The sequence below is a fragment of the Bos indicus genome, chromosome 29 (genome assembly GCF_029378745.1).
Source record: "Bos indicus isolate NIAB-ARS_2022 breed Sahiwal x Tharparkar chromosome 29, NIAB-ARS_B.indTharparkar_mat_pri_1.0, whole genome shotgun sequence".
NCBI lineage: Eukaryota > Metazoa > Chordata > Mammalia > Artiodactyla > Bovidae > Bos > Bos indicus.
The window spans coordinates 26431116-26457014 of record NC_091788.1 but is presented as its reverse complement, the minus strand read 5'-3'; the positions used below and the strand labels follow the sequence as shown (position 1 = coordinate 26457014).

Sequence of the window (25899 nt, the reverse complement as noted above, 5' to 3'; positions counted from 1 at the left end):
CTACATTTCTTCTGGGACTGGAAGTTCCTTCTTCCCTTGCCAGAAGCAAAACACTGACCCATCCCTGTGGCCCACTCAGGAAGGTGAGGACCCAGGCTGAAGAGAATGGTACTGGGAGGCCTTGGCTCTCTCCCTCTGTAGGATCCAGGCCACCCTTGCCTGCATCCCTTAAGCTGCCTGGTCCTCTCTGTGCTTCATGTTCTGGGGAGGAGACAGCTCAGACAGTAAGAAATTCCCTAGGGGATACATCCTAGCCAGCAGGGCCAGCAAGAGTTTGAATATATATTGTCCCCAACCTGCTGTGTAAGCTTGTAAAGCACATGGCCTTTTTAAGCCTCAGTTTTCCGATCTGTAATATGGGGGTAAAGATGCTTAGTTCCTCGAATTGTTGGGAAGACAAATGAGAAAACAGATGTGAAGTGCTATGTCAACTGTAAAGCACTTTATAGCTAAGATTTGGGTAGGATGCCAGGGGAGAGTATCACAATGAAAGGAGTACAGTCTTCTGAGCCTGAGATGAGATGACACACCTGTCCATAAGGGTTCACCCCCACCCCAATCTAGTCACCTGTCAAATCCCAGAGCAGCAGATTCTCACTACTGCTAGACTCTCACTACCTCCTAGACTAGGGTTTGTTCTGTTCCGCTAGAGCTTCCCTATATTGATTTAGTCTGTTCTGGAAATTCGCAGAGGCTGGGACTGAGTCAGGAGGTAGTTGGGGGTGGGGGGCGCCTGGGGGCCTGGGTTCTGGGGCTCTGTCTAGCTTTGTCACCAGCTCACATCTCCTCCCTTCTCTGGCCCCCAGGGTCTTTCCTGTGGAAGGAGGGTTGGACTAAAGGCCCTGCCAGTGTGCCCCGTATAGGGCTCTCAAAGGCTGCATAGAATATCATGTATGAAATGAGATGCCAGTCCAGGTTCAATGCACGATACTGGATGCTTGGGGCTGGTGCACTGGGACGACCCAGAGGGATGGTATGGGGAGGGAGGAGGGAGGTTTTTTAAAATTTAGAAATAAAAGAATTTATAAAAAAAAAAAAAGAAAAGAAGTGGTCAGGAGTCTACACCGTCCACCAGAGAGCCTGGGTTCAAGTCCTGGTGGTGTCTGTGCAAGCCATTCACTGAGTACCCCTGTGCCTTCTGCATAAACTGGGAACATTCCTTCCATCACAACCTCACTCATCCTGTCAGGGTTCAAGAGTGGCCGTTAATAACGAGTCCTCAGAACCATAACTTAGGCCAGCACACAGTCACTATAGAGCAAGTTGGTGCTGCTACTAATATCACTGCTAGTATAAATTAAATCAATTTATAGATTAACAGGTCCAAAGGAGGATCCCAAACCTGGAATATGAAATGGAAAGGGATACCCACAAAACTCCCCTCGCCAGCCCTTTCGTGCCCTGGCCCAAGTGCCTGAGGTTTGGGCAGGTGATTTGTGGAGGGGAAGGTGGGGGTGAGGCAGCTCTTGTGGCGAGGGGCGTGGAGGAGAGTCAGGTGTGGGGAAGAGCAAGGGTGAACGGAAGGGGGCTCTGTGTGACCAGGGGAGAGGAACGGGCAGCCCTGCTTGGGCCCCCTCCCTCCCCTCATGGTACTCAGATTGGGATCCAGAAGTAGCCTCCGAATGAATGAGAAAGCAAGCCTCGGGGTGTCCTTGATTCGAGAGGGGGCCTCTACCACCCACCCCAGCCCAGTCTCTGAGGGCATAGGGTCAATTCTTGCTGGCTACAGAGAAGATTCTCTATTGGGCTCGGGGGCTGCAGGCATAGGGTATGGCTGGATCCAGTGGGGACCAGATGGAGTGATGCCCTGTCTCTCATATTCCCGCAGTGGCTATTCTGAGTGGCTGGCAAAGCCCGAGACTGTGGGGTACCCGAAGCCCTCCCTCCAGGTAGGGCTGGGTGGGTGGAGGGGGGAGCAAGAGGAGGGAAGAGGTGAGCAGCCCCGAATCCTGGCCTTAAATGGTGCTTTGTTTAACTGGAACTACCTAGACACTGTGTAACCATAGCAACCACAAGTCGATATTTTAAAAGTTAAAAATAAGTCATGACATCTTACATGTTGTTGGAGATGCTGATGGCAAAACTGCTTTTTTAAAGCCTCCTTACTCCATAAACTGAGTGGAGTAGGTTTGTGGGGATTTGCTTTCAATAAGTCACCCCCCAAGCTAGCCCTAGGGCCTTGGGCCAGAACTTGGCAGGGGTGACAGGCAGACAGGGGCCTGATGAAAGTTACCTGAAAATGACATCCCAGGCTAAAAGAGGAATATCAGGTTACCTGGTCTAACCACCCTCAAAGGGGGAAAATCCCTATCAAACCTTCCGGGGGGACCACTCACGCATTCTAGCTTGAATACCCTAGCCAATGGGGAGCTTCCTACCTGACAGGCAGCTCGCTCCCTTGTGAGGTGGCTCTGCCTGTTAGAGGATTCATAATCCAGCCAAACTGAACTCAAGAGACAAAAGAGCTCAATTTTGAGGTTACAGAGGCCTAGTTTCAAACTTGGTTCTGTACATTTTAGCTGCGTGATAGTGGATGAGCCACTTAACCTCTCTGAGCCTTAATGTGCTCTCTTTAAAACCTGTCCACTCTGAAGAGACCAGGGATGTGAGCACAATGTTCAGCCACCATGCCCTGTCTAGGGGCTGCTGTTATTGTTCCTCTTTTTCTCTGGGTTTCCACAGAGTCCAGCACAATGCTTGTCCAGGGCAAAGATCTGGAGAGTGCCGTAAGAAGGAACCAAGAGCCCTCTGCTCTCTAAAGGGGGTGTTTCCCTTCATCGGGCACCCCCACCTTCCATCCCTTTGCCTGGTGACCCTGGAGGCCCATGCTGAAGTTAAAGTCTCCCTCAGGGTTTAAGGGCACCCAGGTGAGGGGCAGCGAGTACTCACTGGGAAGGATGGTTTTATATCGGTTCTTTCGCACCAGCCCAGGGATGTCATATTCTTTCGGATCCACAAAATTCATGGGGATTTCCTGTAGGAGGAAGACATGGGGTTGAGAGCAGCTGTGGGCTGGCTTGATGCACGCATTCATTCAACAAACATCGACTATTAAATGAGTGAGGGCACATGAAAAGCATCCAGAGCAGTCCTGGCACATGCTGAGTGCATAATACATGTTAGCACCACCACTGTTTACGGAGGGCCAGCCTGGCATATAGTCAGCACTCAGTGAACGTTTGATGAACAGAGAAGAAGTGACCTGGCCAATCACTGCCTTCTTCTGCACCCTGCACTGCAGCCACATCCAGTGGCTTTGCTGACTCACGTTCCTACCCCAGGTAGGTACCCCGCTCAGGACCTTGGGTCGTGCTGCTTGCTCAGTAGTAACATCCATCCCATCCTCATCTTCTCATGTCTTCCTGTGCACTGTAAGTGCCACCTCCTCCAAGAAGCCTTCCCTGATTCTCCAGCAGGGAGGCAGCCTCCTTCTGGGCCTCCCAGAGTTGTATTTGCATCTCTCAATCACTCTGCATGTCAAGAGCGCCAAGTCCGAACTTCTCTGCCTGGAATGTGAGGTCTTCTCGGAGCTGGCCCTTCTTTACCACCAGCTGCTCTCAGAAGCCCCATCCTCCAGTTGTGCCCATCTCTTCCCTGTAGTTACTCTGTCAGTCTCCGGCTGGCCTCCACGTCTGAGTTTGCGGCACTCCACTTGCGGGGAGCACTGGTCGCATACCTCTTCATCACCCCTAATCCGTCTCAGCCTTTAGGGTTCACTGCTGCCCCTCCCCCAGGTCCTCTGGGACGAATCCTCAGGGACTGTCCTCTCGCGCCTTCCCTCTGTCTACACACTTCAGCACCCTTGTCATCTCTCACCGTCATGAATCACAGTGTTCACTGTGGACACACTAAGAATGCAATGAGGATCACGATACTCACTTTCTAGGTGGTTGTGAGAATCAGAATAAAAAGCAGGTGCAGAAGTGCCCATGGCGTGGGTATGTGAGCACCCCCACTTCCTCTCTCTCTGGGCCAAACTGACAATGAATTATGAAACCGGAGATGACAAGGACATGCCACACACCCTCAAGGGGAGGTGTGGCCATGGGGATGGTACCGAGGCTGGGTAGCCCAGGAAGGCGTCTTAGGGGCCTCCAGGGTGAGGGCTGATGACTGTGAAGGTGCGGGGGTGAGGGTGTGGCGAGGGCCAAGTTTGAAGTGGACAGTCCTGCGGGGATGGGGCCCTGAGTCTGGAAAAGGCGGCTGGGGCTGGCTCAACTCAGGTAAGGCAGGCTGGGCCACATGCTGGAGACTTTGGAGCCGCAGGTCAGAGGTGATGGAGGGCTGCCCAGAGAGGAGAGCCATCCAATTCTGCTAGGGAGCAGGTGGGCTGGGGCAAGGGGAGCTTCGAGGGAGGCACGTAGGTTCCCCATCCCTCAGGCTTCTTCCAGGAAGGACTCTCTCCAAATGCTCCTGGCTCTTGCCCATTCCTGCCCACAAGATGGATGAGTTACCGGATGAGGTGTTTTGATTGAGAAACTCGGCTTTGGGGCGCTAGCCCCCTACTTCCTCCTCCTCCTCCAACCCTCCTGCTAAGAAAGAATTACAGGGCACCCCGGTGGTGGGGAAGTTGTTTGATTCTGGCGTTTGGTATTAGGAAACTTACTACTGCTACATACGTAACCCTCATGTTAAACCTAGCCTTGGGACTTCGCTGCTGGTCCAGTGATAAATAATCTGCCTTCCAATGCAGGGAACATGGGTTTGATCGCAGCTCAGGGAACTACCATCCTAAATGCCTCCGGGCAACTAAGCCTGTGTGCCACACTAGAGAAAGAAGCCTGTGGTCTGCAGCAAAGACTCAGAGCAGTCAAAATGGAAAAACAAAAAACAAACAAGAACAGAAACTTACCTAGCCTTTATCAGCAAAAATAAAGGTGGTTTTGTGATCTTCTGTATCTTAGCTCTTAACTGGTTGAGTGCTCGGGCAGGTAAAACAGGGGGGTCATTTATAAGCCCCTCAAGTCCAACAGGAGGCAGCTGTTAAGAGTCTGGAGGGGACGGTAATCAAAACCACCCTAAGCTGGAGCCACAGAACTGAGAGATTTCAAAGGAGGATGAACATTGTTTGGTGATGCCAGGCAAAAGGAGAGTGGGAAAATGGGAGAGTCAGAAGAGAAGGCTTTCGGGAATTGTCTGGCGGGCCAGTGGTTAGGATTCAGCACTTTCACTGCTGGGCCCCAAGTTTAATCCCTGGGATTAGTGTAGCACCCCACATCTCCAAATAAAGAAGAGAAGGCTTTCTAAGGCTTGTGGAGGACAGTCCTAGGTGATGATGACTTAAGAATGCCACAAACACCAATCACCTGATGGGCACTTTGCACACATTCTGCATCTTTCGAATCCTTGCAACATCCCTGTTATCTTTATCCCCATTTTCCGGATGAGACACTGAGGCCCAGAGAGAAAGCAGCTTGCCCAAGACAGTAGGAGAGGTGAGAATGAAATGATGTTCATCAGATGCTGAGTTTGGGGTACCCTGTTCCAAAGCCTTGCTCGGGGGAACAACATGAGCATAAAGGGCTGGCCCCTGTGGGGGCGCTGGCTCAGGGGGACTCACAAAGAATTCTGCCTGCAGCAGGAAGGGGTCCAGGGCCTTCTCGTGAAGCTCTTCGGCCTGGAGCACACGGGAGGCGCTGAGCAGGTACTCTCGGGCTGACTCCTCGCGGGGGGACATGAGATAGCCGAAGCCCTCCTCATTGCAGCCTGGCGTGCACATGTCCAGGGTCAGGGAGACATTGGAGCCCCTCCTGGAAGGACCGGGAAGAGGGGGCAGTGAGTATCAGGGGCAGGTAGGGCCATTAGCTGGGGGCCTTGGAGCAGGAGGATGAGGGAGTGGGAGATGGGGTGGGAACCCGATGGGTCCCAGGGAGAGGAGTGGGCATGATGTCACCCCAACACAGACAGCATGAGGCTCAGCTCCAAGGCTTAAGCCTGCCACTGGCTCCTGCCTCATGCAGCAGGTAGCTAACTGAGTGTGAGCTTGGGCCCCAGTCCCAAAGATTCCATGTGAGGCCCCTCATTACAGTCCTTCCCTGCACTCTCCTGTGCCCCTGCCAGAGGCAGCTCCCAGAGCCAGGGGAAGCTCACCGAGAGGGCACATGCCTGGGGCAGAGAAGCAGGGCTCCACCCTCGGTACCCCAGCCCCTAGGGCCGCAGCCTCCAAGGACATCTCATCCAGGAGAGGCTCGGGAAAGACGGGATCCCAGGGGTAGCACAGTGGAGCAAGGATGAGTGGACTGAGCAGACCCTGCTGTGTTCAGAGTCTAGTGGCCCATTACCCTCATTACCTAGAAAGGGAAACTGAAGGCCACATAGGGGATAAGAATTGCCCAAGCACGTACAGTAAGGGGGTGGCAGAGCTGAAACAAAAACCTAGGTTTTCTGACTCCTCCTCCAGTGCTCTTTCCACGACATCATGTGGACAACACAACCCTGGTGGGATCTAGCTAACCCAGCCAGGCTCTGCAGAGGGTGTTGACACCTCCCAACATGTGCTGCGTGGAACTCTACGAGACACTATGAAAGCAGGGTTCTGTGGTCGGATGACTTTGAGGAAGTCTACATACAACCCCTTGTCAATCTACAATGACTACAAGCATGTTAAAGGCTTCCAACAAGTCCTACAGCAAAGAAACCTATCCAAGCCACAAGAGTTGTATGTGTGAGTGTGCACGTGTGCACACCTGTGCATGCCCACATGTCTGTGTGCACTAACAACGTTTCTTAGTGTTCACTTTGGGGCATTCAGATCTACATGAATCAGACCTGAAGAGCACATGTCTGCATTGGTGGGGCTATGAGCTCAGCTCTGCCCTGGGCACTGGGAGTCAGAATCAGGCATCTGCCCTTCCGACAGGGAGCTAAGAGCTCCATGCGCCTCTGCCGCACCCACCTCTCCTGCAGACCCATGGCTTTGACAGTCAGGGAAGTGGGGTCAGCCTCCAGCTTGATGTCCATCACACAGTCAAACACAGGGGTCTCGGGGACGGGGTCCAGATCCAGGAAGTCATCCTCGACTTTCTCCTCCATCCACTCTGAGTAGGTGAAGGAAGGCTGACGGCTTACAGACTGGCGCCTGTCCTCAGGGGGCAGCGGGCTGGTTGGTTCTGGGGGATTCCTCAGGAGGAGCCACACCTAGTTGGGGGCATAACTGGCATCATGGACCATGCTGGCAGCAGCCCCTGGATGATGGCGTGTCCAGGGGCTTGAGCTCCCTGCCGCTCCATGTGTCTGGAGCAGGCTTGTTCTCCTGGGAACTGTCTGCAGAGTACCACGGCTCACTTAGATGGGAGGCTACCTAGATGTCCTCCCGGCCCCCTCCTTCCCCAACCCTCAGGTTCTTATGCTTTGAAACTTTCTTAGTGGGGTGGGGTATTCCTACTCCGGTTTTCACACTGTCTCAGCTCCTTTCCCCAGCCAAGAACACTGCAAACCAATTTTGAGAAAGAAGGGGCCTCTCCCCACCCCCACCCCAGCCTGGGCACATTGGTGGAAGAAGACAGGTGCCCCTCCTCAGCCCTACGCACAACGTCTAGTCTGTAGGTCAAAGGGGACAAGGTGGGGACTGGGTCTTGGGGTCATGGGAGGGGAGCAGCGAGGTCGGGTCAGGAGGAGCCTTACCAGGGTGGTGATGAGGATCACACAGAGAGAGACCAGCAGCAGACTGGGGGCGTCCCAGGTCCCAGTGCCCAGCCAGGCCTGGGGAACATCAGACAAACAGCTCAGGGTGATGCGGGTAGGGGGTGGGGGCGCGTTCTCATCTATTTCAGCACGGGTAAGATTGAGGCTCTGAGAACTTTGTACCTGGTTCTGGGGAGGGGACAGGAAGAAGCCTTTCAGAGTTATCCTCTGAACTCAAAGAAGCCCCAGGCAGGGGCTGGTGGGGCTGGAGGCCCCCAAGCGCTCCCTCCTACCCTGGGGCTTCCCGGAGCTTACTCACCGAGGGTCCCAGCTGCTCCAGGAACGTGAGCGCGGAGGAGACGACGTCTGTGGTGTTCTGTGTCCAGATGGGGCCAAAGCCGCTGAGCCAGAGCATCCCACAGGCGAGCTGGGGTGGCCGGGGCCAGCGCACTGAGTTCGGAGTCTGGCCTCCTTGCCCCCATATCTCCCCATCCCCCCCCCTTCAAGAGTTCACCTGGAGCCTCAACCTACTGCCTACCCCACCTCACTGCCCCCACCAAGGTCTGGACTGTGCAACAGAGGCAAGGGCCTAGGACTTTGCCTGGAGAAAATCTGACTTAAGGGAGCCTTTGCAGAGGGGAGCCCACCACCCCACCAGGTATACATATCACAGGGAGAGTCTCCTAGAGGTCCCTCCAGAGAGAGGAAGTCCTCAGAAGGATGCCCGCAGGGCCATGGGGGCTGGGAGCCGGGCCTGCATCCCTGCTTCTGAGCTCAGCGCATGAGGGGCTCAGCCCTCAAGGCTGTGGCTTGGAACGCCAGGCTTCTCCTCACACCAGCCGGAGGGCCGCAGGCACGAGGGACACCAGCAAGGCCCCTCACTCCTCTGTGTCCCCAGGTGGCCATCTTGGGGAGGCAGTGGAGGCCGTCCCTCAACCCGCCCTCCCTCCAGGCCCCGCGAGGCCTGTGATGTCCTTACCAGGAACTGGGAGGCAGCCAACAGGCACAGGCTGCTTCTGGCAGTGAGGGAGTGGCTCCCGGCGCCTCGAGGTGGCGGCTTCTGAGCTGGCTCTGAGGGCGGTGAAGCAGGTGGGGGCGGTGGCATCTCTCTCTGTGAGGCCGCGGGCCCCTCGGCCTGGTCCAGCGCCTCCATCCCTACCGGCTGGGGGACACCTGCAGAAGGTGACAACGTGGCCGGTGACCCGGGCCCTGCCGACCCCGCGGGCCGCTCCTTCTAGGGTTGCCGTGGCTTCCTCTCAATCCAAGATCAGCCAGCCCGGCTCCACTTCCAGCAGTCACCCTCGATTAGCAAAGCAATATTCACCTACCTTCGTCAGAAAGAGCTAAGTGTGGGTGGACAAATTATTTCTCTTTTATTTCTCCAGTAACAGAGTTAAAATGGCAGGAGGTTTTTCAGGGAGTTAACATCGTGGTGTTTACGCAGCTTCATTCTGTTCCCATTTCTTAAGGAAACAAAAAACAACCACCTCAAACTCAATTAAAAGAGAGAGAGACGGAAAAAAAAGGCACAGCATAACCAGGCCGTGACCCTGAACAGCTCACCCACGCCTGCCCTCCCGGTTTTTGTCTCTCATGTTCTGTACCCTGACTTGGCAAGGTCACAGCCGCATGCCCCTGCCCCACCTTGAGACACCACACGGAGGGGAGTGGGGGTGGCCACGTAGCAGTGGAGCAAAGCCTTGGGGCAGCAGAACCGATGTCAATGCCTGGGATCCACTTCCGGTCTGTCCCTGGTTGTGTGACCTTGGAAGAGTCGCCCCCTCCTTGCTGGACCTCAGTTTCCACACCTCAAAAGCAGGGGCAAAGCTCCTGCCTTGGCTTTCTAACTGTGTTTCAGGGAGCCCTGGCGTTTTTCTCAGGTGACCCAGCTATGACCAGGTGCTCTGAGTCCCCATACCCAAGCCTCAGCCATGGAAGCTGTTCAGTGGCATTCCATATAGTGGATACCCTCTAAGATCATTTCAACACAAGCCACCACTAAACAAGTCTGAACAGCACTGGGCTAGAGCTGAGGCCCCAGTGGAGTGGGGGATTCCGGCAGCACCACCTTACTGAACTCCCCATCCTAACTGACACTGTCTAGTCTACTGCCAGGAAGAGAGGGACCATGGGACTCCCCTGGCAGTGGTCCGGTGGTTAAGACTGTTTCCAATGCAGGGGACGTGGGTTCAATCCCTGGTCAGGGAACTAAGATCCCAAGTGCCATGTGGTGGTGTGGCCAAAAAAAAAAAGAGAGGGACCAGCAAACAGATGTGTACGGCTCGACAGTGAGGGCTTGGGACAGTTCACATATTATGTATACGGGACAATGGACTCCTTTTCTGGATGGGGGCTTGGAATAGCCATAGCCAAGACACCATGTCTGCATGCTCGATTGCTTATGTGACAAATTCTTACTGAACCTCTCCCACTGCCCGGATCAACAGTGTGGAGCAGAGAGCTGGGTCCTGGAGACGCCTGTACTTCTAGGCCAGTATTTCCCTCTCTTCCCAGACCTGGCCCTGTATGGCTCCCCACCCGCTGTGGTCCAGCCACACTTCTTGGCAGTCCCTCAGGTGAACCCACCCACTGTGTTCTGAGAATCTTGTCCTCTCTGCCAGGAACATTCCTCCAACATCCTGCTCCCCTCACCTGCCTCCAAAACACTTTGCCAAGTTAACTCCTACTCATCCTGTAGAACTCCATCATTTGTCTCCTAAAGCAGGTCCTCCCCGTCATACACACCTGGCAACCCACGTCTCTCCTTCATGTGGCCAGCAGAAATAATACACTTGGAGCACAGCCCTGCTCAGAGTGCTTTGCTCATGTTAATCTATTCACTCTTCATGGTACCCTATGAAGTTCGCACTCCTGTTATCCTCATTTTACAGAAGAGGAAGGTGAGGTGCAGAGAGGCTAAGTGGTGGGTTTGAACTAAGCCACCTGGACAGGGATTTGATTTAGGTCATACCTGAATGGTCTAGTGGGTTTCCCTACTTTCTTCAATTTAAGTCTGAATTTGGCAATAAGGAGTTCATGATCTGAGCCACAGTCAGTTCCTGGTCTTGTTTTTGCTGACTGTATAATGCTTCTCCATCTTTGGCTGCAAAGAATATAATCAATTTGATTTCGGTATTGACCATCTGGTGATGTCCACGTGTAGAATCTTCTCTTGTGTTGTTGGAAGAGGGTGTTTGCTATGACCAGTGCGTTCTCTTAGCAAAACTCTGTTGGCCTTTGCCCTGTTTCATTTTGTACTTAACAGGCAAATATGCCTGTTACTCCAGGTAGCTCTTAAATTCCTACTTTTGCATTCCTGTCCCCTATGATGAAAACGACATCCTTTTTGGGTGTTAGTTCTAGAAGGTCTTGTGGGTCTTCACTGCTGCTGCTGCTGCTAAGTCGCTTCAGTCGTGTGTGACTCTGTGCGACCCCATAGACTGCAGCCCACCAGGCTCCCCCGTCCCTGGGATTCTCCAGGCAAGAACACTGGAGTGGGTTGTCATTTCCTTCTCCAAAGCATGAAAGTGTAAAGTGAAAGTGAAGTCGCTCAGTCATGTCCGACTCTTCGCGACCCCATGGACTGCAGCCTACCAGGCTCCTCCGTCCATGGGATTTTCCAGGCAAGAGTGCTGGAGTGGGGTGCCATTGCCTTCTCCGGTGGGTCTTCACAGAAATGTTCAAACTTTAGCTTCTTTGGTGTTACTGGTTGGGGCATAGACTAGGATTGCTGTGATATTGAACGGTTTGCCTTGGAAATGAACAGAGATCATTCTGTCATTTTTGAGACTGCACCCAAGTACTGCATTTCAGACTTTTTTGTTGACTATGAGGGCTACTCCATTTCTTCTAAGGGACTCTTGGCCACAGTAGTAGATATAATGGTCATCTGAATTAAATTCACCTGTTCCAGTCCATTTTAGTTCACTGATTCCTAAAATGTTGATGTTCACTCTTGCCATCTCCTGTTTGACCACTTCTAATTTACCTTGATTCATGGACCTAACATTCCAGGTTCCTATGCAATACTGTTTTTTACAGCATCGCATTTTACTTCCATCACCAGTCACATCCACAACTGGGTGATGTTTTTGCTTTGGTTCTGTCTCTTCTTTCTTTCTGGAGTTATTTCTCCACTCTTCTCCAGTAGCATATTGGGCACCTACCAATGTGAGGAGTTCATCATCATATATTTTTGCCTTTCCATACTGTTCATGAGGTTCTCAAGGCAAGAATACTGAAGTGGTTTGCCATTCCCTTCTCCAGTGCAATAATACATGATGGTTTTTACGTGTTCAAATTTATAATGTTTAGTATAGCACCTAGCATAGAACTAAAACAAATAATAGGTTTCTAATAACTATTGATTGATTGTAGTCAAGAATAATTAGCTACAGTACGTGAACTATGAACTTCCAGATGTTCAATCTGGATTTAGAAAAGGCAGAGGAACCAGAGATTAAATTGTCAACATCTGCTGGATCATCAAAAAAGCAAGAGAATTCCAGAAAAACATCTACTTCTGCTTTATTGATTACACCAAAGTCTTTGACTGTGTAGATCACAACAAACTGTGGAAAATTCTCCAAGAGATGGGAATACCAGACCACCTTACCTGCCTCCTGAGAAATCTGTATGCAGGTCAAGAAGCAACAGTTAGAATCAGGGAACAACAGACTGGTTCCAAATTGGAAAAGGAGTATGTCAACGCTATATATTGTCACCCTGCTTATTTAACTTTTATATGCAGAGTACATCATGTGAAATGCTGGGCTGGATGAAGCACAAGCTGGAATCAAGATTGCAGGAAGAAATAACAATAACCTCATATACACAGATGATACCACCCTTATGGCAGAAATCAAAGCACTAAAGAGCCTCTTGATGAAAGTGAAAGAGGAGAGTGAAAAAGCTGACTTAAAACTCAACAGTCAAAAAACTAAGATCATGGCAACTGGTCCCATCACTTCATTGCAAATAGATGGGGGAAACAATGGAAACAGTGAGATAATTTATTTTGTGGGGCTCCAAAATCACTGCAGATGGTGACAGCAGCCATGAAATTAAGAGATGCTTGCTCCTTGGAAGAAAAGTTATGACCAACCTAGACAGCATATTAAAAAGCAAAGATGTTACTTTGCCAACAAAGGCCCGTCCAGTGAAGGCTATGGTTTTTCCAGTAGTCATGTGTGGATGTGAGAGTTGGACCATAAAGAAAGCTGAGTGCTGAAGAATTGATGCTTTTGAGCTGTGGTGTTGGAGAAGACTCTTGAGCGTCCCTTGGACTGCAAGGAGATCCAACCAGTCCATCCTAAAGGAAATCAGCCCAGAATATTTATTGGAAGGACTGATGCTGAAGCTGAAACTCCAATACTTTGGCCACCTGGCGCAAAGAATTGACTCATTGGAAAAGACCCTGATACTGGGAAAGATTGAAGGTGGGAGGAGAAGGGGACGACAGAGGATGAGATGGTTGGATGGCATCACCAACTCGATGGACATGAATTTGAGCAAGCTCCGGGAGTTGGTGATAGACAGGGAGGCCTGGCGTGCTGCAGTCCATGGGGCTGCAAAAAGTCGGACACTACTGAGTGACTGAACTGAACCTGGACAGTCCCTTGAACTACATTACACTCCCTATAGTGTGTCCAAATTATTTGTTGAATATCATCTTTCCCAGTCCTTTGTAAGTTCCATGACGGGAAGAGCAGTTTCGGTCATCATGATTGTCCACAGCATATAGCATCAGCGCTAGGGTGTAGGTCTACAGTAAATATTTCTGTGGTGAGTGAATGAGGATGGACAAGTGATAGACAAGGACGATGATACATTTGAAAAGTTGTGCTGGGAACTTCCCTGGTGGTTCATTGGTTGAGAGTCTGCCTTGCAATGCAGGGGACGTGGGTTCAATTCCCGGTACAGGAACTAAGAGCCCACACGCCTCGAAGCCCGCGTGCTGCAACTAGAAAGCCTGTACACCACAACTGGAGAGCCAATGCGCAGCAACTAGAACCCGACACAACCAAATAAATAAATGAATACATAAATAAATTTAAAGAAAAGAAAAGCTGTGATGATGACAGTAGATCCTATAGATGAAACATCCAACTTGGCACCTGGCACCCATCTTGGCACTAAGTGCTCAAGACACATCAGATAATAATGACCAAATGTAATTCCTGCCTTTAAAGACTCAAGTCAGCTGGGTAAAACAGGCCCGTGGATCCGTATTTACCATATAGCACATTAAGTGAAAAATCTAAGTGCTGGTGGAGCCTAGGGGCCTCTGCCTTTGCCCTGGGAGGCTACTGTTACTAACCACATGAGCAGACACCTCAGATCCTGGCCAGCAAGGTGAAAAAGGAAAAGCCGCTGCTAAGAGATGGATCACATCGGAAGTCGAAAGTTTCCACAACTAAGCAGAAGGTCAGTTACTCAAGCCGCAAGTTTTCCACCCACACCCTCAGAAACAGTGGTCGATACGTGATTGCAAATATGGATGGGTGGGACAGGTACAGCTCAGAGGCTACAGGGCTTGACTTGTGACACTCACACGGGACCCTGGGCAATCCGTTCTCCTTCCTGGGTCTCAGTTCCCTTAATTGTAAGAAGAGGGAGAGCTCAGAGCTTCTCAGATGTTTCTCCCATCTTCAGAGTGGAGGGGACATGGGTCTTTGGGGAAAGACTGCAAGTCACATGACCTGGTCTTTGCTGCTTTGTTTTAAAATTCATGAGCGTTCTTTATTCTATTCTGTGGCATATCTGCACTTGTTTTGATCTTAATGTTCTTTTCCCCTCCCAAAGCTTGGAATCAAATTTATGCTTCAGGAAAATGTTCTACATTTATCCTGTGGCTTTGCCCTCAGGGGTACATGCACCCCAGTCTGAGAAGCCTGGAACCTGCCTACAATAAAACATCATCATGCTGCCGTTAAAAATGACTCTGTAGATGAATATTTAATAACAGGGGAAGAAATTTCAATGGTGTGGAGTAAGAAAGGCAAAGTTACAAAACAGCTTTCTCTGCTTGGCCTCAAAAACTAAGAAAGTATAAACGTGCATATAAAAAGGTGGAGAATCCCGGATGAATGAAGAGAGGTTGGGGACTTCCCTGGTGGTTCAGTGGTTGAGAATCTGCCTTCCAATGCAGGGGACGAGGCTTTGATCCCTGGTTGGGGAACTAAGATCTCATATGCTTCGGGGAAACTAAGCCCGTGTGCCACAACTAGAGAAGTTCATGCAATGAAGACCCATTGCAGGTAAAATTAAACAACAACAACAAAAAGATGACGGATTAACTCAAGTGGTGCTCAGTGAGCATGAAGCACAGTGGATGCTGGGCACATAGTAAGTGCTCAATGAACTTCATACACGGTACGTGGGAAGAACAGAAGTAGGGTAGTAACAATAGTTTTTGGAGGATGGTGAGAACAGAGTGATATTTTTCATTGTTACTTACTCTAAATTTCCTATAATAATGGGCACATACATATAGAGATAAATATATATGTATATACATATTTATTTATTAATATTTGTAATGAGGAAAAATATTTTTAAAAAGAGGGTACCGTTCTGAGTTCAGATATAACAAGGTCTGGTTAGTATTCCTGAGTCCAGGGCCCTGATGCTGACCTGTCAAGTCTAAATGCAAGTGGGGGGACTGGAGAGATGGAGAGGGAGTGCAAGGCTCTGTGAGACCCACCCAACAGGAGCACAGCCACTCAGAACACTGGTCCCCTGACGATGCTCCACCATCACTTCTGCATATGAAAGATGGCAGGTTAACTGCCTGGCACCTTATGGGGGTGGAAGAAAAACTGTAGGTTTGAAGGGTCCTGTATGTACCTTTCAGAGACAAGGGTGGAGGCTGGTCTTTTTTTTAAACTTACAGAGTACCTGGCAGTCCTGGAGTCCAGGTGAATCCAACTGAGCGTGTACCTTTCAGGGCTGGGCTTATTTAAAACCTTTCCTGGACAGAAATCTAACATGTCTTCACTCAGGAAGATGCCTGCCCACACACACAGACACACACACACATACCCTCAGTTCTGTATATAGTTCTGGAGGGGATCCATGGACCTCAGGTTAAGAACCTTAGATCTCAGGGGTGGGGAGCGAAGGTCTGTGATCAGGTGGCAGAGGGAGGAAGAGAACTGGGCTGATTTTAGTCTCTGCTCATTCATGTGTGAGTTCAACACACGTTGAGCACCAATTATATGCTGTGCCAAGCACCGGACTAGGTTTTGTGGATACACACAGAGCAGTGAACGGGCTTCCCTGGTGGCTCAGATGGTAAAGAATCTGCCTGCAATGTGTGAGACCTGGGTTTGATCCCTGTGTTGGGAAGATCCCCTGGAGGAGGGTTTGGCCACCCACTCCAGTATTCTTGCCTGGAGAATCCCCATGGACAGAGGTGCCTGGCGGGCTACAGTCCATGGGGTCACAAAGAGTCGGACATGACTGAGCGACTCAGCACAGCACATACAGCAGTGAACAACACCGTGCCTGCCCACGTGAACCACTGAGGTCCTGGCCCACTTTGTTCTTTGGGTTCTGCTCCTAGAGATCACACGGGCCCTTCTCCTCACTCTGTCCATCCTTCCACTCACTGTCCTGCTCGGGAATGAGAGCGCCAGCTCTCTGGGCAGCCCCATGCAGCTCCCGGAGCGCCTGTGCGCACGCAGCTCCTTTTGCTTCTCTCGGCAGCAGCCCCCCACCCTGGGGGGTAGGCATTAGCATCACCAACCCCGTTCTGCCGGTGAGAGGCGGGTGCTTGTGTCAAGGACTGGCTTTTCAGTAGTTCACAGCGAGGTAGCTCCTCTGTCACGCATGGAGCCCTGACTCAGAGGCAGCTTGCTGACAGCGACGGAACACCCGGCTCCTCACCGGCTTGCCTCCTGCATGGGGTGAAGGGGATTTTTCAGGCATGGAAATCGGGCTGAGCGAGCTGAAGTGGCTTGCCCAAGTACAGGCAGACCCAAGAGGCAAACCCTGGTCTTCCTGATACCCAGTGATCTTTCTGCTTTCCCAAACTGCTGCTCAAGAAAGGGCCACTATGGCAAAGGCGGGGAGACGATGAGAACCTGGGAGGCAAGGAGGGAGCCCCTATGTCTGGGGGATCCTTGAACCCTAACCAGCAGCATGGGGGTGGTGGTGTGGCTTTTGTGCCTGATCCTGGCTGACGGCTCCTCAAAGCCTGCATCATATGAAAGGGAGGCTCACGGGAAGGCAGGGGCTCTGTACCCTGGGCCAAAGCTCTAGGGGCTCTGGGTAGAGCACGCAGGCAAAGGGCCTTGAGAGTTTAGCTGGCAAGTGGCAACACCGTGACCCCTCTCCTGTCACCTGGCACCCAGGTCCCACCACCAAACTCTGCAGCCAGCATGTGCCCTGGAGCTGGCAACACCTGAGCCCAGGAACCCACGGCTGCTCCTGCTGGTGACTCATCCTTGGAGCTGCCAGCTGCCATCCATCAGGACTGGAGCAGGAGGCTGGCTCAGCCTGTTCCTGTTGACATGAGGAGGGAGCTCCTGGCCCATTCAGCTTTTCTTCCCTTCCCAAACATGGCCAGGAGGGACCTACCCACCATACCGACACAGTCACAGGGCTGCTGACCAGCGGAACACCACGCTTAGCCCTGCCAGGGCTTCTAGAACCACTCATGGGCAGAGTCTGACTGGCCCTGAGGGTCATCTGGTCTAGTCTGCTGCTTTCTCAAACAGGGAAACTGAGGCCAAGAGGGAAAGTGGCTTGCTGTAGGTTATCAGCCAGCCGCAGGCGGAGCCAGGACCACTGAGGGCTAAGGCCTACCGAGTGCTCACCACATGTGGGCGCTGCTCTAAGTGCTTCATATATATTAACTCATTTAATCTTCAATAGCCCTAGGAGGTACTGCTCTCACTCCCATTTTACAGATGAGGAAACTGAGGCACATGGTGCTCAGTCACTTGGCCGAGGTCAGCTGATAATGGGCAGAAGCTAAGACCAGAAACCAGGCAGCTTGCAGCCACAGCCCATACCATGAACCAACCCACCAGATGAGACTACCTCCAGTGATCTGCTCTCCTTACCTGGGCATTCTTAAGAACGCATGCCTGACCTTAAGAATGCACGCGTTCACAAGTATTGCCTCATCCCTGTGAGAAATGGTGCTTGGCGCCACAGCCCATCACTGTGTGTGAAACCCCACCCTCAGACATGGACACTTGTTTATAGGATTGCTGCTCCTAGCTCACTGTGGGGAGGAAGGGAGTAGAGGCTAGAGGGGCAGGAGGCTGAGTGCTGTTTGCAGACCCCCGAGGAGGCTGTGCTAGGGGAAGGGGGCCTGTCAAGAGATGAGAACAGGACCAACGTGTGGCTGCTCTTGGGAAGTAGATTTCCAAGTATCTCAGAGACACTATGGGTTCAGTTCCAGGCCACTGCAATATAGCAAATAGCGCAATAAAGCAAGTCACACTAGTTATTTGGTTTCCCAATGCATACAAAGTTATGTTTATACTCTTCTAAAGTTTATTAAGTGTGCAGTAGCATTATATCTGAAAAAAAAATCAATGTACAACTTTAAAAAATAATGCTGCTTTAAAAATGGCACTGACAGACTTGCTTGATGCAGGGTTGCCACAAAACTTCAATTCATGAAAAACGCAGTGTCTGTGAAGCTGGGTAAAGCGAAGTGCAGTAAAGGGCAGTACGCCTGTAACAAGAGCCAGCTCTCGGACCTGGTCCCACCGAGTCAGGACTGCAGCCCTGGCAGTCTCTACAAGAGGCTTGTATTCTGGACAGGAAGCTCGTTCTGTGGGGACTTCCAACAAAAGCTCTGGAATCACCAGACTTAGGTTTGAACCCCGATGGTGCCACTGACAACCTGTGTGGCCCTGGGGAAGCAACTCAATCTCTCCTCCAGACAACAGATCCACTAAGTCTTGCTAGCTGGGGTCTGAGGATGCCATCAGGTAAAAAAAATGCCCAGTGCTTCACATGGTCCCTGGCACATGGTGAACACTCAGTAAACAGCAGCAGAATTTAGAGAGGAAGGGGAAGACGGGAGGGAAGCACAAGGGGCAGGCAGCAGGACTTTCCTTTCATCTGCCAGGCGAGCCCCTCAGCAGGACAGTGGGGGCCCTGCACCCTACGTGGGCAGGGACTTTGAGGGTGCCGGCGGGCACCTGGGGTCGGTGGATGGAGTGGACATGGGCTGGGGGTGGCAGAAGTGGGGAAGCTTTGTCTCTCTCAGTTAATTAAATCTGAAATGCTAACAAGTTTCCAAAACAAAAGCCAACTCAAGTACTCTTTGGATGGCATATAATAAAATGGTTCTATCTGAAATTGCAAACAGCTTTGTTGCTGCAAACAAAGGCTCGGTTCTTTGTGCCTCTCTGGAGCGGAGGCCCAGAAGTACAAGGGTGAAAAGGGTCAGTGAAACTCTGAGGGTGCAGTGCCTTCCTCCCTCGAGCCCACGGTGAGAACTAAAAGAACACATGGAGAGGCCCTGAGAGGTGGGGCCAGAGGTTCCAAGTGCCTGAGACGAAAGCACCAACATGGAGCGAGGGGGGGACAGACTTGGGAGAGCCTCTTGCTCCACGCTCCCACTTCACAGATGAAGAAACTGAGGTCTAGAGAGTAAAAGGCAGAACCAGGACTGGCGTGCATGTCTTTAACCCTCTGTTTCAGTTCTCACTCATTGAGCCAGCAAGGGATGTTTCATAGGGCGGTCTGTGGGTGTCTGATAGTCTGAGGCCTCCCTCCCTGGAAGCAGGAGGGTGGGTCCTGCTAAGTGCCCTCAGAGGTCTTAGAAAGTCCAGGGGATAGGGGGTGAGCAAGGTCGACCCAAGATCCTGCCTCCCCCGTCCAGGGACAGATATGCTGACAAACCCCAGCCCAGCAGAGGCTGCTGCTTTCAGATAGCCCTCGGCAACCAGGGAGGCTCACAACACTGGCCAAGTGGCGGGGGGCCTGGCTAGCAGTTCTGGCTCTGTTAACTAGTGGGCTCTGTGGCCCTCGGCATCTCATGGCCTCTGTGGGCCTCAGAGGCCTACTGTAAATTCAGAGTGTGCCTAGAGATCTCTAAGGGTCCTTCTGGCACTAAAGATCCACTGTTTCCTTAAAAAAAAAAAAAAGCAAACAAATCTGAGCCCTTGCTGTAGTTTTATTCAATGGCTGCCCCTTGTTCTTGGGATAAGGACCCAGATCCCCGCCATGGCCATCAATAATGGCCCAGCATGCTCCTGTGTGTCTCCCTAGCCTCCACCCACACCACTTCCTCCTGGTTTTCTGTGTTCCAGTTTCTTTCAGATTCTCTGCTGGAACCAATCTGGGAAGTAGAAAACTCTAGAAATGAGTGCTTCTGCTGGGGGGGGTGGGGGTGGGGAATCCTTACACAGTCCCAGGAAACACACAAGCCAAAGTTCCCTCCTGTGCTACCTGTGGTGGGCTGGGAGGAGGGGGGCACCTGCACGTCCATCGCTTGGGGGAGCTGGTAGGCCATGTGCAGATCCAGAGACACACTGGGGAATACACTGCAAGGCTTGGGAGCAAAGGGTCAGAGGACAGATGGCACTGTGGAAGGATCTCAGAAACGGGGCTGCTGACGAGAAGAATGAGATTGAATGCAACAGGTACAAATTTAAAATAGACACACATGCACGAAATATTGCCCCCTGTTCTACAAGAGAACACAGAAACAAAGGAACAAAATACACATGAAACATTAGAGCACATTAACTACAAGGAGAAGGGACACGGCAGTGGGAGACAAAAGAGAAAAATAAATGAACGAAACCAGAGAGGGGCCTTGTGAGGACCTCTGAAGGTAACCAGGCCGCACACAGGGGAGTATGCCTGACAGTACTCTAAAGCTGCCAACCATCACCACCCTCTCCTCTCCCAGGTCTAAACAAAACCAGCTGAGCTGGAAGTGGGGCCAAGGGCCAGTGTGGAAAGAATGAACGAAAGCAGAGGACCCTTCAAGCTGCCCGCGTCCTGGAACTGGGAGAGCTGTAGAAAGAGGACTCCGCCACGATTCATAGACTTAGTGAAACAGAGCTGACTGCCAATGACCCCTGAGTTTCTCTTTGTCTGAATGGGTTCACCAACATGCCGTAAGTAATTTCATTGGCTTTCTGGAGGGAGATTCCATGCCTTGGTGACTGTCTCCATAGATGCCCCTGCAGGATTAACCAACTCCTGTTAAGATCCTTGGGGCTGGGGCTTCCCTGCCGGTCCAGTGGTAAAGAATCCGCCTGCCAATGCAGGAGCCATGGGTTTGATCCCTGGTTCAGGAAGACCCCACATGCAATGGAGCAACCAAGCTTGTGTGCCACAAGTACTGAGCCTGCGCTCTAGAGCCTGGAAGCTGCAACTACGGAGCCCACGTGCCACAGCTACCGAAGCCCGAGGGCCCTAGAGCCTGTGGCTTCAAGAGAAGCCACTGCAATGAAGCCACAACTAGAGAGCAGCTGCCACTTGCTGCAACTAGAGAAAAGACCACACAGCAGTGAAGACCCAACACAGCTAAAAAAAGAAAAAAAAATCCCTGGGGTTGGGTCAGCCCCAGACTGCCAGGCTGAGCAGGGCCCTGCACTCCCTCCCTTCTGGCCATACCACTCCCCAGGAGACGAGAGGTCCACTGGGCCCAGGATATGTGCCCATGCCCCTCTTTTCAGGCCATGCTTTGGCAGTGAGGACTCCAGGACCCTCTGTCCAAATGGCCTGAAGCCTTCAGGAAGGCAGGAACACCATTCTGAGGGGAGACATGGCCTTCCACAAGGGTATCTTTAGGTCTGAGGGGTGACTGAGGGTCAGCTAGCAGGGTGGAGTGTGCACCGTGCTTGCACACACAGACTGACGTGCCCCTATGCATGCACACAAGAGCCCCCACCATGCAGGACAGGGCAGGGGGTGGCGCCCCACCTGCAGTCTGACCTTGGTCCCTGCCAACGTTGGGAACAGGCCTGCCCATGGAGCTGCCTGCTGGCAGTGCTGTGTACAACACACGGTGACATCATGCCATCATCAGCACCTACTGTTGTCTTTTTTAAAAAATACTTTTATCTTTGTTTATTTTTCGCTGCGCTGGGTTTCTGTTGCTGCGTGGGTTTTTCTCGAGCTGTGTTAAGAAGGGACTACCCTCCAGCGCTGGCGTGTGGGCTGCTTACTGCAGGGGCTTCTCTCATTGTGGAGCACGGGCCCTAGGGTGCTTGGACTCAGTAGCTGCAGCTCCCCAGGTCTACAGCGCAGGCTTCATGGTTGTGGAGTATGGGCTTGGCTGCTCTGCGGCATGAGGGCTCCTCTGGGATCAGGGATCGAACCTATGTCTCCTGTATCGGCAGGTGGATCCTTTACCACTGAGCCACCAGGGAAGCCAAGGAAGCCCCTTATTCACCTCCTTCCTCTGCCCACGGCCCTGAGGAAGCTGCTGGTCCCAGGCCAGGCCTGCACTGGTGCTTTCGGCAGGAGCCAAGGCCCCAGCATCAGCAGGCTTGCCTCGTTCCTCGCAAATGTGAACACCTACACACAGAAGGGGGGTTGGGGAGTGTGAGTTTGCATGTATAAGTGTGTTTGGGTGACTGTGAGCAAGTAAATGAGCAAGGAAGTGAGCAAGCGAGGGGGAAGTACAAGAGGAGGGTGAGCATGTGGAAAAGAGTGTGTGCATGCTGGAAAAAAACCTATGTGCACACAGGGGAGTGTGTGCACGCCCTTGTCCATCACAGCACCTAGGAACTGCATGCAGTGAGGGCTGGTGACAGGGTGGAGAAGCAGAGGGAAGGAACAAGCCTGCTTATCTGCACGTGCAGGAGAAGGGGGCGTGGCTTCAGGAAAGAAAGAGCCCTAAAGAGGAAACAGTGAACAAGGAAGCGAGTCCGCCTCTAAGCTCATCTCTCGTGGAAAGGGCTGGATGACAGGGCGATGGAGCTGAGAGGTCTTGGGTGCGCAAGAGGAAGAAGACGCGCAGGTGTGGCAGCTGCGTGTGCCCAGGGGACTGAGTGTGGGTATGACGTGCACGTGAATACATGAGCATGAGGCTGTGACAAGTGAGCAAACACCAGCACGTGTGCGCCTGCGTGGAACGCCTCCGGGCGTGCGAGCGAGCCTGCCTGTCCCGGGGGCAGCTGTGGGCTGCCTGCAGGTGTTGGCGATGCCTGATGATGTTTTCGCCCAGAAATCTCAGTCTGGGAGGATTGGATGACCTGCTTGGCGCCAGCTCAGGTCTGGATGACCGCGGCCCCAGGAATGTTGGCCGTGTTGCCCCCGCCTGGCAGTGTGTGTAGGAATGAGTGAGTCACCCAGGAATGGCTGGTCCTCACTCTGCCTTGCCTCTTAGTCTTGCCCAGTGGGGAAGACAGCTGGGAGGGGGAGAGATTACTCAAGGGCTGTATTTTTACACCATCGTTATGCAACTGCTTGCCAGGCCCGTGGGCTCATTCTAAAGGCCCAATGTCCCAAGTCTCTGGTCCTGTATATCTCCATCTTCTTTTAGGTCCAAGTGGAGGCTTAGGTCAGTGGTTCTGGCTGATGAAAACTGTGGAAGTCTACTCCTTATCAGGTTTCAGGGCTACCCTATTCATAATGCCAAGCCCCATCCCACCCCACCCCCCGCGTCCCAGTCCTTTCCAACTCCTCCTTGCATGGCTTTGATTTCTCCATAGCACTATCACCATCTGCCCTACTATGTATTCTCCTTATTTATTGTCTATCTTTTGCTTAATAGCAATGCCTATGTATTTTTTTTTTAACATTTATTTATTTGGTCGTGCCAGGTCTTAGCTGCAGCACAAAGGATCTTCAATTTTTACTGCAGCACGTGCAATCTTTTTTAGTTTCGGCATGTGGGACATAGTTCCCTGACCAGGGATCAAACCGGGACCCTTGCATTGAGAGCCGGGACTCTTCGCCACTGGATCACCAGGGAAGTCCCACAGATGTTTATGCAATACTCACTACATTCCAGGCACTGTTTTGCGCTCCATTCATTCATTTCATCCTCCAACAGTTCCACGTGGGAGTGAATGTCATTCTTGCGGTTTTTGTAAACGGAAGGTACTAAGAGGCTAAGGAGCCTGCCCACAATCACCCCGGTGGTGGAGCCACGTTTGGGTTCAGAATGCCTGATCTTAGCTAGTTCACAATCCTGTCCTGTGAGAGTGGAAAATTTTCTCAGGTTGGCTCACTGTTAATTTCTAGTACTTACAGAGTGCTTGGCACATGGAGGTCAATGAATGGTGAGTAAACGGATGAAGAGATGAGTGAATAAATGCTGCCATGGAGGATGGAAGAGAGAGGCCGTTGCCTTCGAAGAGCTCATGGCCCCACGGAGGAAACAGACAAAAAGTTATTTCAGTATCAATCAAGATGTCTAGAGGGGCACATAACTTGCCTGGGCCCTGGCAGGCAGGCTTCCCAGAGCAAGAGCACACAGATGGAGACAGGCATAGTGACGTCACTCAACTCCTCCTAATGCCTCCCTGGAGACATACACACCTTAGTCATTTCTGCCTCAGTCCACAAGGTGCCAGGAGAAGATGATGGCTAAATGGTGACAAGGAAACAGAATGGGGCAGTGGCTCCTGGGCTCCGGAAGGAAACTGCCTGGAATGAAGCCTCCCTCTACCAAACACCAGCTAAACGAAGCTGGACAGACTCTCTAACTTCTCTGGACCCTGGTCCTTTCTTCTATGAGAAAACTGAAAGTGTTAGTAGCTCAGTTGTGTCTGACTCTTTACGACCCCATGGACTGTAGCCGACCAAGCTTCTCTGTCCATGAAATTGTCCAGCCAAGGATAATGGAGTGGGTAGCCATTCCCTTCTCCAGGGGATCTTTCAGACCCAGGGATCGAACCCAGGTATCCTGCATTGCAGGTGGATTCTTTATCGTCTTAGCCACCAGGAAAGCCCCTTTCTTCTATGAGATGGGGGATAGCAAATAATATCTGATTTCTTAGGGCAATCATTGTATTTCCTAGGGAAATAATACCTAATTTCCCAGGGCAATCATTGTTTCCTAAGGAAACAATGGAAACAGTGAGACTTTATTTTCTTGGGCTCCAAAATCACTGCAGATAGTGACTGCAGCCATGAAATTAAAAGACGCTTGCTCCTTGGAAGAAAAGCTATGACCAACCTAGAAAGCATATTAAAAAGCAGAGACATTACTTTGCCTACAAAGGTCTGTCTAGTCAAAGCTATGGTTTTTCCAGTAGTCATGTATGGATGTGAGAGTTGGACTATAAAGAAAGCTGAGCACCGAGGAACTGATGCTTTTGAACTGTGGTGTGGGAGAAGACTCTTGAGAGTCCCTTGGACTGCAAGGAGACCAAACCAGTCAATCCTTAAGGAAATCAGTCATTGGAAGGACTGATGCTGAAGCTCCAATACTTTGGCCACCTGATTCGAAGAACTGACTCATTTGAAAAGACCCTGATGCTGGGAAAGATTGAGGGCAGGAGGAGAAGGGGACGACAGAGGATGAGATGGTTGGATGGCATCACCGACTCGATGAACATGAGTTTGAGCAAGCTTTGGGAGTTGGTGATGGACAGGGAAGCCTGGCATGCTGCAGTCCATGGGGTCGCAGAGAGTCGAACATGACTGAGCCACTGAACTGAACTGAACTTCCTAGGGCAGCAGAGAGGACTGAGTGAGATATGTACTATATTATGATTCAGAAGAAATTTATAATTGGTCATTCGGATGACCAAAATATATATTTCTCATATATACTTGGCCTTTATCCACAGTTCCTAGCTCATATCTTCCAAAACCTTTGCAATTTCTTGAGCTAGAAGAGCAATGAGATAATATTTGGTCACATCTTTAACTCCTGAAAATGCTTCAGGGAAGGTGCCTTTTGGATCCCACCCAAGGATGGGGGCTGGTAGCCAGGAGAACCATGTGATTAGAGCACTGGAACTTTCCAGTCCCAGGCCTGACCTCAAAATGGAATCATTCACCAATGGCCAACGATTTAATCAATCATGTTTATGTAATACAGCCTCAGGAAACATCCAAAAGGACAGGACTGGAGAGCCTGCGGGCCAGTGACCGCACGGATGCGGGGAGAGTGGTGCTGGGAGAGGGAGGGGCCTCCGAGCAGGGAAACCGACACCCTGCCCGACGCACTGTCTTCGGTCTGGGCAGTCATCTTCTGCATCCTTTAATATCCTCTTATAATAAATTGGGGATCTAAAAATGTTTCTCTGAGTTCTGAGAGCCATTCTAGCAAACCTGAGGGCAGTGTTGTGGGAACCTCTGATATAGAGCCAATCATAGGTCGGAAGTACA

General features: G+C 51.5%; 1 protein-coding gene across 3 annotated transcripts in view; it reads right to left on the bottom strand.

Annotated features, from left to right (window-relative positions):
- Positions 1-25899, bottom strand: part of PTPN5 (protein tyrosine phosphatase non-receptor type 5) — a 58716-nt gene that overhangs the window by 5154 nt on the left and 27663 nt on the right. For 2 of the 3 annotated variants that reach the window (XM_019955357.2, XM_070783247.1), the window contains 6 exons: positions 8603-8796; positions 7943-8050; positions 7624-7701; positions 6896-7137; positions 5561-5750; positions 2890-2974 (listed from right to left, as the gene is read on the bottom strand). In XM_019955357.2, the coding sequence (XP_019810916.2) occupies positions 2890-2974; positions 5561-5750; positions 6896-7137; positions 7624-7701; positions 7943-8050; positions 8603-8796 (897 nt within the window). Of the gene's footprint in view, positions 1-2889; positions 2975-5560; positions 5751-6895; positions 7138-7623; positions 7702-7942; positions 8051-8602; positions 8797-8951; positions 9075-25899 lie in introns of those variants that run through there. The other variant, XM_070783249.1, reaches the window with a different exon arrangement.